This window comes from Rhinatrema bivittatum, chromosome 3, assembly GCF_901001135.1.
Source record: "Rhinatrema bivittatum chromosome 3, aRhiBiv1.1, whole genome shotgun sequence".
Classification (NCBI taxonomy): Eukaryota; Metazoa; Chordata; class Amphibia; order Gymnophiona; family Rhinatrematidae; genus Rhinatrema; species Rhinatrema bivittatum.
The window spans coordinates 174426762-174443319 of record NC_042617.1 but is presented as its reverse complement, the minus strand read 5'-3'; the positions used below and the strand labels follow the sequence as shown (position 1 = coordinate 174443319).

Sequence of the window (16558 nt, the reverse complement as noted above, 5' to 3'; positions counted from 1 at the left end):
AGGTGTCTTATCATTTCTCACACTGTCTCTGTTATGCCCATTTGATATTACATTTTGCATCATGTGCTTTTCTTTTTCATATTATTTCTTAATTCAGATCTTCCTAATTAGTTGTTAGTATTCTTCCCTTCCTTAACATTTATTATGAGATTCCTGCATGCAGAGGTTAATAATATGTTGAGGTCCCTTAAAGAGCTGACAAACCAGAGTAGCTGAAAAGGTCCCCTGGTTCACAGAGCTGTTGTGAAAATTTAAAAGGAAGGGGGAGAAATTTGAGCATTAAAGGGGGAAAGTCAAGTAATTTAGTGGATAAGGCTGAAGGTCATCAACATCTAAGATTTTCTAATGCAGAGTTCGCTCCTATTAGAAAGATTTTTTTTTCTCTAAATTGTTCTCTGTCAGTTAATAGACCTAGGGAACTCTTTGATGTAGTTAAAAGCTTGATTACCAAGCTGCAATCTGAAGTCACACAAATAACTCCAACTTTGAACAGCGAGAGCTTCTCTTAATATTTTGCAGGTAAAATCACCAAGATTCATGGGGAGCTAGAGGTTTTTCAGCACCTGAGCTCTGTTAATGTCAGTCCAGATGGGGGTCCAACATTTGATTGTTCAAACCTTGGCAAATAATCAACTTTAAATTTCTTTCTCTGAACTATCCCAATTAGAGACTAGTTTAATAGTTAAAACCAACCTACTGTAAACTGGATCCTTAACCTTTTTGGATAGTACAACAGGTAATGAGCAGCATAGATAATTCCTTGCAAAACACCTCCCTTCAAACCAGCTATGACGCTGACATCCTGAACAGGCATTGGTGAAGCGTCTTTTGAAAAAACTGTCATGTGATCCTTTAGTGTTGGCCAGTTTTAGGCCAGTATTCATTAGAGATGTGAATCGGAACCAGAATCGGTTCGGATTTCAGTTCCGATTCACATCTCTAGTATTCATTATTTCTTGATTGGCTGAAATGTTTGAAAAACAGTATTTATACAACTGAGTCAGGTTTTGAATGATGAGAGGATTAAAAAATAAAATGCAATCAGGGTACTGCCATAATCATGGCACAGAAATGTCTATAGGAGCTCTTTTGATCTTCTCCATTCCTATTTGGATAAGAGTCTGGATACTGTATTGGTCCTTCTAGACTGGTTTTGATACAGTGGACCATTTCACTCTGACATAAGACTTCAATCTATAAAGATTTTTTGGGACATGCATGGATTGTTTATTTTATTTATTTAAAAAATGTATCACTTGCCAGTCCGAGGTTCTTGGCATGGAACATAAAAAACAATCATATATAAAATAAAAACAAATATATCTCAAAGAAACAACACAGTGAGCCTTTGCATTGCCTATCCTGATTCAAATACATTTCCATCTGCTGGGCAACAATAAACTTTGCTAATAAATTGGTTCAGTTACTTAAGTAACACGAAACAACAGGTCATAACATAAGAAATTGCCATACTGGGTCAGATCAAGCCCAACATCCTGTTTCCAACAGTGGCCAGTCCAGGTTACAAGTACCTGGGGAGTACCCAAACACTAAGTAGATCTCATGCTACTGATGCCAGTAATAGCAGTGGCTATTCTCTAGGTCACTGAGTTCATCTCCATGTGAAGTGCTTTAAAGAGCTCACTTTTGTCCCAGGTTTTATGAAGTTAGCATGTAGCTCATTTAAAACAAATCGGAGAAAATTATTTTTCACTCAACACACAATTAAGCTTTGGAATTCATTGCATACTTGCTAAGTACTTGTGACTTGGATTGACCACTGTTGGAGACAGGATACTGGGCTTGATGGACCCTTAGTCTGACTAAGTATGGCATATTTTATGGTCTTATATACTATTATTAGCTTACATTATAAGGGCTCTTAGTTGTGAGACCTTCATTTATGCAGACAATATTCAATTCTGCATTCCCTTAAGTCATCAATTGGAGACAGCTTTAAAAAAGCCACCACCTGTTCCTATACCAGATCAGCAACTCTAGAGCACTTTTGAAACATTATCGAGAGCGCCACCTTTCAAATAATTAAAAAAAAAAAATTCCTTTCCTTACCCTTTTAATATTTGTCCTACCAAGTTGCCAAAAATAATAAGAACATGCCATACTGGGTCAGACCAAGGGTCCATCAAGCCCAGCATCCTGTTTCTAACAGTGGCCAATCCAGGCCATAAGAACCTGGCAAGTACCCAAAAACTAAGTCTATTCCATGCTGCTGTGGCTAGTAATAGCAGTGGCTATTTTCTAAGTCAACCTAATTAATAGCAGGTAATGAACTTTTCCTCCAAGAACTTATCCAATCCTTTTTTAAACACAGCAACACTAACTGCACTAACCACATCCTCTGGCAACAAATTCCAGAGTTTAATTGTGCGTTGAGTGAAAAAAGAACTTTCTCAGATTAGTTTTAAATGTGCCACATGCTAACTTCATAGAGTGCCCCCTAGTCTATTATCTGAAAGAGTAAATAACTGATTCGCATTAACCCGTTCTAGACCTCTCATGATTTTAAAACCTCTATCATATGCCCCCTCAGCCATCTCTTCTCCAAGCTAAAAAGTCCTAACCTCTTTGGTCTTTCCTCATAGGGGAGCTGTTCCATTCCCTTTATCATTTTGGTCACCCTTCTCTGTACCTTCTCCATCGCAACTATATCTTTTATAAGATGCAGTGACCAGGGAAGAAATAGCAGCTCCTCTTACAAATATGCTTAATCTATCCCTTTCAAGTGTAAATATTCTAACTGTAATAAAACAAGCCTCTATATGTCCAGTTTTAAAAAGGAATGCTGATCCAGCAATATTAACCAATTATCAATCTATATCTTCACTTCCATTCCTGGCAATGTTAATTGAGATATCTGTCCTTAAATAGCTCACTGAATTTCTAGATGATCATTGTTTAATTGATCAGTTCCAATTTGGCTTTCGAAAAAACTTTATCAATGAGACACTATTATCAATAGCTGACACCATAATTAGAGGCTTTGACCAGGGTGCCAGCTATGTGATGGTGCTTCTGGATATCGCTGCTGCATTTGACAATGTAGATCATAAGCAGGTGCTACTTCACCTTCAATTTTTGGGAATAGTGGAAACAGTACTAAAATGGTTCACATTTTACCTAACTGGTCCTTTCAATTTAAAATTGATAATACCAATTCTGACTGGTATACTCTGACCTCTGTTGTGCCACAGGGATCTGTTCCCTCTGCGACATTTTTTAATACATATCTTAACATCCCTTGTAAATTATCTGGCCATGGCATAAACTACAGAGTTTATGCTGATGACATTCAGTTTTTCTTCCTTTATCAGCGCTCTTGGTCTTTTATACTCAACTCATTAGCGATCTAACTAAAGACAATAAAATGCTGGTTTTTACGTAATATATTGCTACTCAACGTAGATAAAACAGAAATCTTTATTACTATAGTCCCAGAACTTCCACATAGTACTTCAGGCTCTGTGCTAACAGGAATGGATTATTTCACTGCATTATTCTTAGTCCAGACAGCCAACGGGACCAGAGCAAGTCAAGTTGCGCAAAATGCAGCTGTGCAACTGTTAACAAGAGAAAATTTGCATAAGCAAATAACACCAGTGTCTTCATCCTTACACTGGCTTCCGATATATTTTAGAGTGCAACAGAAAATAATAACTATTGTACACAAATGTATACACAATGAAGCAATTCCCTGGTTTAACTCTGTGTTTCAAATTTACAAACCTGTCCGTGCATTAAGATCCAGAAACAAGAATTTTACTTGAATTACCATCCCTCAAAGCAGCACTTCTGGAGATGGTCAGAGAAAAAGCTTTCTCAGTAGCAGCACCAATGCTTTGGAACTCTCTTCCAGAGCAGTTATGAACAATTGCAATAAATAAAATCTCATAAATAGACAGCTAACCCCTCTGCCTACACACACACATTTAGTATAATAGTCCGGCAAGGGAAAAATTACTCTGAATTATCATCCAGCTTGAATTAAAAAAAAAGTTGGCTTTCCTTTTGCCTCCTCTTGAGTACTTCTTCCTTCAGACCCAATGGAAAAATTTTAAAACTCCTACTCAAAGAGTTACTCATTAGCTGTAGACAATCCCTATTATTTGGATTTAGCATCTTCCTGGGTTGCCCTTCACCAAAGGCAGGAAAGCACTCTTCTCCTGCGGGAGAGCACATTTCCGAACCACCTCACTTTGGCTCCCTCTACAAGACGTATCCGTGCAGGACTCAGTATCCTCAGTTTATAATTTTACACAATGACTCAACCCTTTAAGGATGGACCTTCAATGTCACAACTGATTTTACCAGCACCCATTGAAACTCCCATTGTCTAAAAAATTTCTTTAAATAATTTATGGCAAAACCTTGTTGGTAACATCTGATAATCACCTTAATACTTTAGTGAAGCCTAATCTATCTTACACAAGGCTTCTGATCTTCAGAAAGATAGCCTGTTAGTCTGGTGTAGCAAAAATGATAAGAGACGGGTGGCACCTTGTAGATTAACCAATTTATTGAGGCATAAGCTTCCAAGGATACTCTATAAGGTGCCCCTTCCCTCTTGTCATTTTTGTTACACAAGGATTGATACTGTCATGTCAGATTAACAGAGGGAAGATAGTCGAAACAAATTGGTGAAAAACATCTGAAAGCCATGAATGAATGCCAATTGTACCTAAAATTTGAGACCAATGATAGTGAGGACTGGAACATGTTATGACTGGGCCAGAAACTCTGGTGTAGAGGAAGTTGAGTAAGGATATAAAATGATTTACAGAAGTTACATACATGATATTCTCAATCTATGCAGAGCCATATATTTGGCTTTCAAAAAAATAAAAATAAAACTACTGGTTACCAGTGGTTATTTTCAGTCAGATTATGCCAGTTATGTTAGGTTACCAACCCAGAACCTTTTTCCCATTGGGAGTATGAACCTGACCTGGTACCTTTTTTATTTAGAAAATTAACTCTGTCATTCACCAGCATTATACTAGCTGACCAATTATATCTAAGAAAACCTATTTGTACAAAAAGTTACAAAAGCAGTAGCACTAGCTGTATAAGGAGAATACTCTCTCCCAGTGAGGAAAGCAAGGCTTGGAATGAAACATCAGCAATAATTTTATAGTAAAAAATGCAAAAATAGTATTAAAATATCAGTGCTGTTGTGTTGTCAGAAAGTGGCCTTCCTATCACAGGCCTGATTTACTAAGATTTTTCCCTCACAGACACAGAATGGAAAAAATTCCTTAGTAAATCAGACCCAATATTTGCAGCGAGGTAAGGTAGCGGATCTAAGATTGGTTAAAAAATGCACTAAGATGATGGTATATTTCCTTGAGAAACTGGAGAAGTCAGTTGATTAGTATAAAGATACAGGGTTACTGGTTTGGATCTAATTCCAGTCACTAAAAGATGGGAATTCTTACGTCCTACCAGACTTTCAGTATCGTGGAGTATAATGATAATCCCAACCCCTTTTCTGTAATGCCAGTCTCTTTAGCCATTTTGGAAGAGAGACTGAAGAATGAATGGTGCAGACGGCATATTTTGTCTGAGCTTGGAGACACACTTGGAGAATTCAGGTTGGTAAGCAGAGAAAACATTTAGAAATAGCACAGGGGCAACGTTTTATTAACAGAATCTCGATGGAAAAGGCTCTAGCTAACCTTTAGGAAGGTAATTTTCAAACATCCCATGTAAGTTATGCTCTAAACATGGACATAAAGTTGCACCAGTTTTCAAAGTGGACTTATGCCTTGCACATAACTCCACTTTGAAAATTATCCCATCAAAACTAACCTGCATAAGCTACACCTGCTTTTTGGTACACACAAAAGTTTCCTTGAAAATGTACATGCGTGCCATCAAATTTTACAAACTATGCATGTAAATTCAAACCCCTGCCCACTTCCCCCCTCAGATCATCTGCACACAATCCAGGTACACTTAGGTGCAGGCACTGTTTTGTGCGTATGTCCTTTTGAAAATTATCCTCTAACACTGCAAGTTTGAAAGCTTTACCCATGGAAATGGGGTTTCAGAAAACTGTCCTCCTTAAATGCAGGTAAATGAATGCATTACATTTTTTCTTGGAAAAGCAATCTGCATATATTAGCAGGTACAAGTGTATGCAGATAGTTCTCCTGCGATAATGTTCAAAGGGAAAGCAAGCGCATAATTTCACTTTTAAAATTTCTTTAAAATCCACAGGTAATAGCACCCGCGGAACTTGCACCATGCAAGCAGATACAAAATCTCCCAACAACTCCCCCTTCCCCTTCCCCTAACAAATCTGCAAACTAGCCCTTTAAGACAGACTGATATATACGTTAGATTTTACCTGTATGGCTCCAGAGTTCTGCTGCCATAAAGCAAAGCCTCCTCCCACAGGCTGAGATTAATGCAAGCATCCATAGCATAATCAAGTATTTTCATCTGATAGATATTTGTGTCTGGAAGGCGACCTACGTTGTTATTTATAAAGGACTGGCAGAGAGCCAGAATCTGCTCCCACTCTGGTATTATCCTTAAGTTAAGGATTCATCTTCATTAAAGAGAAGAAAAGAAAATGGAGAAATACAACTTACTTTTTTTTTTTTTTTTTGCATGGCACAAAAGCTGCAGGGTATTATGAAATAAAAGATAAAGACATCCCAGCTATTAATGTCAAAACATACCTTAAACAAATGTAGTGCCACTTAATGTAACTCAATTTTGTTTATGCTTAAGAAATCATCTTCTGAACGAGAGTATTTTTGGTTGAATTTATTTATGGTGAAGAATATAAAAAAGGTGACAATGTGAGAGAGCAGATTAATCATCACAATTAAAGAAAACCCTACTGGCAGCATATTTTTTTTTATTAAACCTGTGCTATGTAAAGCATTTTCTCAATGCTTTTTATGATGTTTATTTACATCATATCTACTGTTCCAGTATCTGACTTTCTTCAATTAGGAAGGTGCTAAAAAAAATGGCTTACTTATACCTTTATTTATTTACCATTTTTTTATTCTGCTCATGCCACAATATCATGGCGGATTCCAATCATACATTCATAATAAACATAACTAAAAAGTTAAACATTAAATGCAAACTAAGAACAAAAATAGCAAAATCAAAACGTCTAAAACCTCTAAAACAGAGACAAATAAAAGACACAGATGCATAAAAATAACTGAACGACGGTATAGAAAATCTGTTAAATAAAATAAATAAATATTAACCCCACTTATATAGGGGTAGATTTTCAAAAGTACGCGTGAGCGTACATGTGCACGTGCTATTCAGAGTGCACACATGTATGCCTGATTTTATAACATGCGCGTTATAAAATCGGGAGACGGCGCGTGCAAGGGGGAGCACAATTGTGCACCTTGCTCATGCCGAGCCTGCGCCGAGTCGCGCTGCCTTCCCCCGTTGCCTACCCCCACCCCCCCACCCTGCCCTTTCCCCCCACCAGCATGGTTAAAAGGGGAGGTGAAAGAAGCTATTTAGCCAAAAGATCTTCATTCAAAAATTGGAAGAAAGATTCAACAGAAGAAAATAGGATAAAGCATAAACATTGGCAAGTTAAATGTAAGACATTGATAAGACAGGCTAAGAGAGAATTTGAAAAGAAGTTGGCCGTAGAGGGAAAAACTCACAGTAAAAACTTTTAAAAATACATCCGAAGCAGAAAGCCTGTGAGGGAGTCAGTTGGACCGTTAGATGATCGAGTGGTTAAAGGGGCAATTAGAGGCCATCGCAGAAAGATTAAATGATTTTTTTGCTGCAGTGTTTACTGAAGAGGATGTTGGGGAGATACCCGTATCAGAGAAGATTTTCATGGGTAATGATTCAGATGGACTGAACCAAATCACGGTGAACCTAGAAGATGTGGTAGGCCTGATTGACAAAATGAAGAGTAGTAAATCACCTGGACCGGATGGTATACACCCCAGGGTTCTGAAGGAACTAAAAAATGAAATTTCTGGCCTATTAGTAAAAATTTGTAACCTATCATTGAACTCATCCATTGTACCTAAAGATTGGAGGGTGGCTAATGTAACCCCAATATTTAAAAAGGGCTCCAGGCGATCGGGAAACTACAGACCAGTTAGCCTGGCTTCAGTGCCAGGAAAAATAGTAGAAAGTGTTCTAAATATCAAAATCACCGAACATATTGAAAGGCATGGTTTAATGGAACAAAGTCAGCATGGCTTTACCCAAGGCAAGTCTTGCCTCACAAATCTGCTTCACTTTTTTGAAGGAGTTAATAAACATGTAGATAAAGGTGAACCGGTAGATGCAGTATATTTGGATTTTCAGAAAGCATTTGATAAAGTTCCTCATGAGAGGCTTCTAGGAAAAGTAAAAAGTCATGGGATAGATGGTGATGTCCTTTTGTGGATTACAAACTGGCTAAAAGACAGGAAACAGAGAGTAGGATTAAATGGACAATTTTCTCAGTGGAAGGGAGTGGGCGGTGGAGTGCCTCAGGGATCTGTATTGGGACCCGTACTTTTCAATATATTTATAAATGATCTGGAAAGAAATACAAGTGAGGTAATCAAATTTGCAGATGATACAAAATTGTTCAGAGTAGTTAAATCACAAGCAGATTGTGATAAATTGCAGGAAGACCTTCTAAGACTGGAAAATTAGGCATCCAAATGGCAGATGAAATTTAATGTGGATAAGTACAAGGTGATGCATATAGGGAAAAATAACCCATGCTATAGTTACACAATGTTAGGGTCCATATTAGGAGCTACCACCCAAGAAAGAGATCTAGGTGTCATAGCGGATAACACATTGAAATCATTGGTTCAATGTGCTGCGGCAGTCAAAAAAGCAAACAGAATGTTGGGAATTATTAGAAAGGGAATGGTGAATAAAACGAAAAATGTTATAATGCCTCTGTATCGCTCCATGGTGATTCTGATCCTTGAATACGGTGTACAATTCTGTTCGCCGCATCTCAAAAAAAGATATAGTTGTGATGGAGAAGGTACAGAGAAGGGCAACAAAATAATAAAGGGAATGTAACAGCTCCCCTATGAGAAAAGACTAAAGAGGTTAGGACTTTTCAGCTTGGAGAAGACACGGCTGAGGGGGGATATGATAGAGGTGTTTAAAATCATGAGAGGTCTAGAACCGGTTAATGTGAATCAGTTATTTACTCTTTCAGATAATAGAAAGACTAGGGGGCACTCCATGAAGTTAGCATGGGGCACATTTAAAACTAATTGGAGAAAGTTCTTTTTCACTCAACGCATAATTAAACTCTGGAATTTGTTGCCAGAGGATGTGGTTAGTGCAGTTAGTGTAGCTGTGTTTAAAAAAGGATTGGATAAGTTCTTTGAGAAGTCCATTACCTGCTATTAATTAGGTTGACTTAGAAAATAGCCACTGCTATTACTAGCAACGGTAACATGGGATAGACTTCGTTTTTGAGTACTTGCCAGCTTCTTATGGCCTGGATTGGCCACTGTTGGAAACAGAATGCTGGGCTCATGTTCTTATGTTCTTAATGTTCTTTTGTTTTAAAACTTACTTCAGCCCTGGGGCTAAAGTAAGTTGCATGCGCCGGCCAACTGCTGGCACGCGATCCCTGGCACAGCAGCAAATGGCTGCTGTACTGGGAGCCTCTGACCCCGCCCCACCCCTTTTTGCAAGCCCCGGGATGTAAACGTGTCCCGGGGCTTTATGCGCATCGCTGGGCCTTTTTAAAATAGGCCTGGTATGCGTAACCTTTTGAAAATCTGCCCCATAATGATGACGCCATTAAAACAACAGTTACAATGTCATGTTCTCTCAGTCATTCTTGCCTGAGAGAACATGATCCTGTATTAGGACTCAGCTTCATGAAACCCCTTTTTGAATAACTAGGTTTTAAGTGCCTTTTTAAGTATTTCTCGGCAATGACTGGGACTCCCTTCCCCCAGGAGATGTAAGCACCACCTCTATGGCATTCCCAGCCCTGGTTGATCCAGGAAGCAGAAATCCTGACCTAGCACTCAAACCCAGGTCCTCTACATGACAACAGATAGCACTGCAACTGAGCCCCCAGGCCTTTACTCGTACCTTCTAACTCTCCAGCTCTGAGATCCTCTACATATCTGCTTAGTGCATCTTGACATGTTCTGCATCTTTTACAGCATATTTGGAGGTACAAGGAGTAGCCTAGAAGTTAGAGTAGCAGGCTACAATCCACGGAAACCAGGTTTCAAATTCCCATCACTCCTTGTGACCTTGGGCAAGTCACTCTGTTTCCTCAGGTACAAAATAAGGTTGTAAGCTCTGTGGGGATAGGGAAATACCTACAGTATCTGAAAGTAATCTGCTTTGATGTACACTTTGAAGTACCAAAAACCAGAATATAAAAATCTAAATAAATAAAGCAAATGTTGCTTACCTGTAACAGGTGTTCTCACAGGACAGCAGGATGTTAATCCTCAATTATGGGTGACATCACAGGATGGAGCCCAATCACGGAACACGTCTGTCAAAGTTTCCAGAACTTTGACTGGCTCCTACTGGGCATGCCCAGCAATGCACTGACCCTGCAGCCAGCAGGGGTCCCCCTTCAGTCTTGTTAAAAAGCTACAGGTAGTGCCGAAAATAAAAGAAGAAATCATTACGAACCCAACACCGCGGGGTGGCAGGTGCATTTCGTGAGGGCTAACATCCTGCTGTCCTGTGAGAACACCTGTTACAGGTAAGCAACATTTGCTTTCTCACAGGAAAAGCAGGATGATAGTCCTCACATATGGGTGAGTACCGAGCTGAGGATGTCCAAACATGCATCAAATGTATGCAGGCGTGCAAGGCACTAGGCCTGGGATGAAATTTGACCGAGGACATCCTGAACCTCACCGGGCAGGCGGAAGGGTGTTGGTACGTCACGTTGTAAATAGGTTGCGCAAGACAGAATGGCCAAAGATGGTATCTTGTCTTCCAGCTTTGTCTAAGCAATAATAGGCTGTAAAGGTATAGAGAGAACTCCAGGTGGCAGCCTTGCAAATGTCAGGAAGCGGCACCAATCGTAGGTGTGCTACTGAAGTCGCCATGGCCCTCACAGAGTGTGCTTTAACTCGGTCTTGAAGCCGAATGCCTGCATAAGAACATAAGAAAATGCCATACTGGGTCAGACCAAAGGTCCATCAAGCCTAGCATCCTGTTTCCAACAGTGGCCAATCCAGGCCATAAGAACCTGGCAAGTACCCAAAAACTAAGTCTATTCCATGCTACCATTACTAATGGCAGTGGTTATTTTCTAAGTCAACTTAATAGCAGGTAATGGACTTCTCCTCCAAGAAATTATCCAATCCTTTTTTAAACACAGCTATACTAACTGCACTAACCACATCCTCTGGCAACAAATTCCAGAGTTTAATTGTGCGTTGAGTAAAAAAGAACTTTCTCCGATTAGTTTTAAATGTGCCCCATGCTTTTTTGATTGCTGCAGCACACTGAGCCGCCGATTTTAAAGTATTATCCACTATGATGCCCAGATCTTTTTCCTGGGTGGTAGCTCCTAATATGGAGCCTAACATCATGTACCTACAGCAAGGGTTATTTTTCCCTATGTGCAACACTTTGCACTTGTCCACATTAAATTTCATCTGCCATTTGGATGCCCAATCTTCCAGTCTTGCAAGGTCCTCCTGTAATGTATCACAATCTGCTTGTGATTTAACTACTCTGAACAATTTTGTATCATCTGCAAATTTGATAACCTCACTCATCGTATTCCTTTCCAGATCATATTTATTTATTTATATATATATATATTGAAAAGCACCAGTCCAAGTACAGATCCCTGAGGCACTCCACTGTTTACCCTTCTCCACTGAGAAAATTGACCATTTAATCCTACCCTCTGTTTCCTGACTTTTAACCAGTTTGTAATCCACGAAAGGACATTGCCTCCTATTCCATGACTTTTTAGTTTTCTTAGAAGCCTCTCATGAGGGACTTTGTCAAACGCCTTTTGAAAATCGAAATACACTACATCTATCGGTTCACCTTTATCCACATATTTATTAACCCCTTCAAAAAAATGAAGCAGATTTGTTAGGCAAGACTTCTCTTGGGCAAATCCATGTTGACTGTGTTCCATTAAAGCATGTCTTGCTATATGCTCTACGATTCTGATCTTGAGAATAGTTTCCATTATTTTTCCCAGCACTGACGTCAGGCTCACTGGTCTATAGTTACCTGGATCGCCCCTGCATCAGCCTCCTCCAGGGATTTCCTCTGGCTTCTCCCTGCCTAAGGTTTTGTACCAATTTGGTTAGTGCCTTTTGCCCCTCATTTGAAGTCTTGAGGTGTTCTTGCCACTGTGGGTGGCTGCTTTGTGTTTCTCATGATGCTTTGAGGTCTTCATGCCACCCTTTGCCGTCTTGACCCTCTGTCACTGCCTTGTGGTTTTTTTTGCCTCTTTTGTCTTATGACTGGTCACAGACGGCTGCGACCGATTCAAATCACATCATGTGCTGCCCTGCTCTCCTCTCTGGGCCTACTCACAACTGGGGATAACCACTGCCGCCACACTCCTCCGGGTTCTCAGGACTCCTCATGGCGGCTGGGAAGCAGCCACCACCCACACCGACTCCGGGCCTTCCTAGACGCGTGCGTGTACCACCGGGCCTTCCTTTGAAGGTCCAATGGTGGGAACCTCAGGGGTGTCCCTGACTGATGACATCACGAGGTTGGGATTCTTAAGCACCGCCTTTGTCCCTTGCTAGCTGACTTGGCAACGGGTTCCTTCACTACTGGTGGGCTCCTGTCTCCTGGGACCTGTGGTTCCCGTATTGGATCTAACTGCAACTCTGGACTCTGGCTCGGGTACCTGCTCCTCGGGGGCCTGCTTGTGCTCCAGTTGGAGACCTGATCTCTGGGCTTATCCAGCTCCTCGGGCTAGCCTTGCACCTTCTGGAGCTCCTGCTTGCTGGCCTTCCTGCTCTTCGGGGTTGACCCTCGGACCTGCCTTACTGCTTTGGAGACTCAACTTCGCGCTTCCTCGCTCCTCGGGGTAGTGCCTACACCAGTGACTGTACCTGCGCTTCCCCGCTCCTTGGGGTAGTGCCTACGTTCTACACCAAGTAACTGTACTCTGCACCTCCCTGCTCCTCGGGGTAGTGCCTTCATTTCTCTACAAGAGATTCCATCGTGCGCAGCCCCGCTCCTCAGGGTTGCTTACGTCACTACTTCAGAGATTCAACTCGGGCTTCCCCGTTCTGCAGGACAGCCTATGTCATCACACCAGAGCCTCTCTCGCTATGCAGCCCCGCCCCTTGGGACAGTCTCTGCTGCGGACCTCCAGAAGTTCCTGTCTCGCGCTCTCACTCAGATGTTTCTGCTCTGGCACTTTCATCTTCAATTCTGCCTGTATACTGTGGGTTCTCTCTGAACTGTTTCTCTTGCCCTGCTCCTCGGATCCCCCACAGTACTCTCTCTACTAGCTCCTACGATCACATGGCTGTGACGCAGGATGCTCTGTTCATGTACACACTACTGTAGCTCCTGCTGCGCTGACCTCGCCTCCTGACGGTGAGGACCTGTGGGCCTCCTCCCCACAAATGGTATCAACCCTCACCTCTGGCCAAGGGTCCACGAAACCCAAAAATCCTAACATGTTGGTGCTTTGTACCCCCTTTATGGTGTCTTAATTTCTTCATGTGACATTTGGTGTCACTTTTCCCGTCTTGTGAAGACTTGGGGGGTTTCATGCCATTATTGTCTGTGCCCTTTGGAGACTTGAATGCTCTGGCCATGCTTGCTGCTGCTTTGCTCTTCTGATGTTGTCTTGGGGAACTCCTACCACTCCTGGTAGTATTTTGTCCCATTGCGGATCCTTGGGCAATTCATGCCACTTTTCCTTGATGCGTTGATGCGTTGAAGTGCTTCCACCCATCTGATGATGTCTACCCATATGTTTCATTAGAAATTATTAGAAAACCCCAATTTGGGAGCTCAAAATAGGCTGCATTGTTTCCCCCATTGAGTTTAATGGGAAACAAATGAATGCATAAAATGAATAAATGAACATGTATTTTTCATTTGAAACAAACCAAATGAATGATTATGACCTATGAAACAAATGAAGCGAAACTAAATTTTTGCCTCTGCACATCCCTACTAGAGATTGCTATTTAGATTATTACAGAGCCAAGTGGTTAGGCATGGGAGAGGTGGGATGCTGGAAGGAACTAAGTGTGGATTTTATGTGAATTTCTATCCAATATTGTAGCATACAATGAAGGAAGATAAAAAGAATATCCTAGATTAGAAGAAATCTTGCAGGTGGTCACAGTTTGTGGCTGTCAGCTGGGATGTATCCTTAGCAGAATATCTGGGCAGACTGGATGGTTCAGATGGTCTTTTTATGCCATCTCTTACTATGCTATTCTTAGTAAACTGGATTTGAAATGTCTTATGCCCAAAGCTTACTGAACGACACATACAATAACAGACACTTGCCCGTGCACAATATTGAGCTAACAAGTGAGGATCAAAGATTATAGAAAGAAAAGTAGGCTTTACAGAACAAATTGTTGAAAAGTGAATGTTTTTAGTCCTTTTTACATGCATGCATAAAAAGGACCAGATGTGGATTTTGTGCAAAAGTAGAGCAAGTCAAGTTGTTTGCATAGTTTTGAAATAGTGTATATTCTGCCCAAGGATTTAATTTCCTACAGCTTCAGAAAGAGGAAAATATCCAAGGGAAAAAAAATGGTATAAGCAAAACCTACAGGAAAAGTTGCTGTAGGACTATTGCTGAAAAGTGATACACTGAAGAATCGGGTGAAAGTTAGGCACAAATTTCTGCTTGCTAATTCTTTCAGTAAACATTGTTCCCTTCAAGAAACTGCAGAAATTGCAAAGGAAATGCCACTTCAAAATTGTTCAAACAAACTGAGTTGCCTGAAACATAAAGATAGTCCAGATTGCAGAACAATTAAATAAAAAGGGGGACCTCAATCTGCCTCATATAAAAATATTTAAATGTTGTTTTAGGTCTCTGGGATCATTTTTGGACAAAATAAAAATCAACTATATAGGGGCAATTTTCAGTAAGTTGCCTAACAGTGAGAATGATTAGATAACTTGTAGCAAATTTTTAAAGGGAAATTTATCTGGGAATGTTCACTTAGAAAATTTGCTATACATTATGTGGGTACAAAAGTGCTCATGTTTCTTGGCCCTCCACTATCTGTGGATGGGGTTATGCAGGAAAACCTACACACAGTGAAATCCATGTTCAGAGAATATCTGGATAAGAAAGTTAGCTAGATAAACATATCTGGTCAACATAGCCAGAATATTCAGTGATGTAGATAGGTTTGAATTAGCCAAATACGTTGGACCTTTTCAAAAGCCGGTCTAACTTATCCAGCTAACTCAGCCAGATAAGTCTGAATAGTGTCATTTATCTGGCTAAAAGGTAGATTTTAAGAGCCGAGTGCGGGCACATGGACGTGCCAATTTTATAACATGTGTGCGTTTATGCGTGAATATTATAAAATTGGTTAGCTGCGCGTATGTGCATGCACAATTTTATATGGATGTGCGCATGTGTGTGCGAATCCCATCTCAAGCACATAAGGGGTGGAATTTTGTAGGTACGCACAGCAACTCAAAAGGCCTATTTCCCAGTTCCCTCCCAGTTTGCCCCAGTAAAGGAGCAGACTTCCAAAACCCCCTACCTAACTTGTCTCCCTTTAATTCTACTAACCCTGGCCTCTAAAACCCCGCTGACTACCATCTTTTTTATTTCACTACTTACACGTTGTACATAGCAGAAGCAATTACGAGGTTGAGGGATCCTGGCATGTGCTAGAGCCAGCCAGACAATGCCTATGAACCACCCCTTTTTGTCAAATCTTTTTTATCAGCGAACAGGGAGATATGTGCGTGGCTGCACGCCTTTTAAAATCCATGCGGCCGAGTCACGCATGTATCTCTCGGCGTAGGGCTTTTAAAATTCGCCCTTAAGTTAGCTCGATAAGTAGCCATGCCCTGAAATGCCCCCATTTCTTACACTATTTAGAAAGATAACTATTTAGCTTGATAAATAGTTATCCAGCTAAGTAGTAGACCCTGAATGTGGCTAAATATTCAAATGCCACCATTTAGCTGGATAAGTCTGAACGTGCAAAAAAAAAAATGTTTTTTGAGTGACTAAATATAGTGAAACTAGTCAATTATATTTCACCCTAACAGATCTAACTGGCTGACTCATAAGAACATATGAATTGCAATACTGGGTCAGACAAGAGTCCATCAAGCTCAATATCCTTTCTCCAACAATGGCTAATCCAGGTCACAACTACCTGACAAGATCCCAAACAGTAAAATCCCATAATGCTAACACTTGGCAATAAGTAATGGCTTTCCCTGAGTCTACCTGGTCAATAACAGTTTATGGACTTCTCCAAGATTTTCTTCAAACCTTTTTTAAAAACCAGTTACACTAGCTGCCTTAACCACATTCTCCAGCAATTAATTTAAGAGCTTAATGGTGTGTTGAGTGAAAAATAAT

At 40.5% G+C, this 16558-nt stretch overlaps 1 protein-coding gene across 1 annotated transcript in view; it reads right to left on the bottom strand.

Annotated features, from left to right (window-relative positions):
- SMYD3 (SET and MYND domain containing 3) overlaps positions 1 to 16558 on the bottom strand; it is a 1539893-nt gene that overhangs the window by 158398 nt on the left and 1364937 nt on the right. Inside the window, exon 10 of the mRNA XM_029593951.1 lies at positions 6368 to 6542. Coding sequence (XP_029449811.1) covers positions 6368 to 6542 — 175 coding nt within the window. The remainder of the gene's footprint in view (positions 1 to 6367; positions 6543 to 16558) is intronic.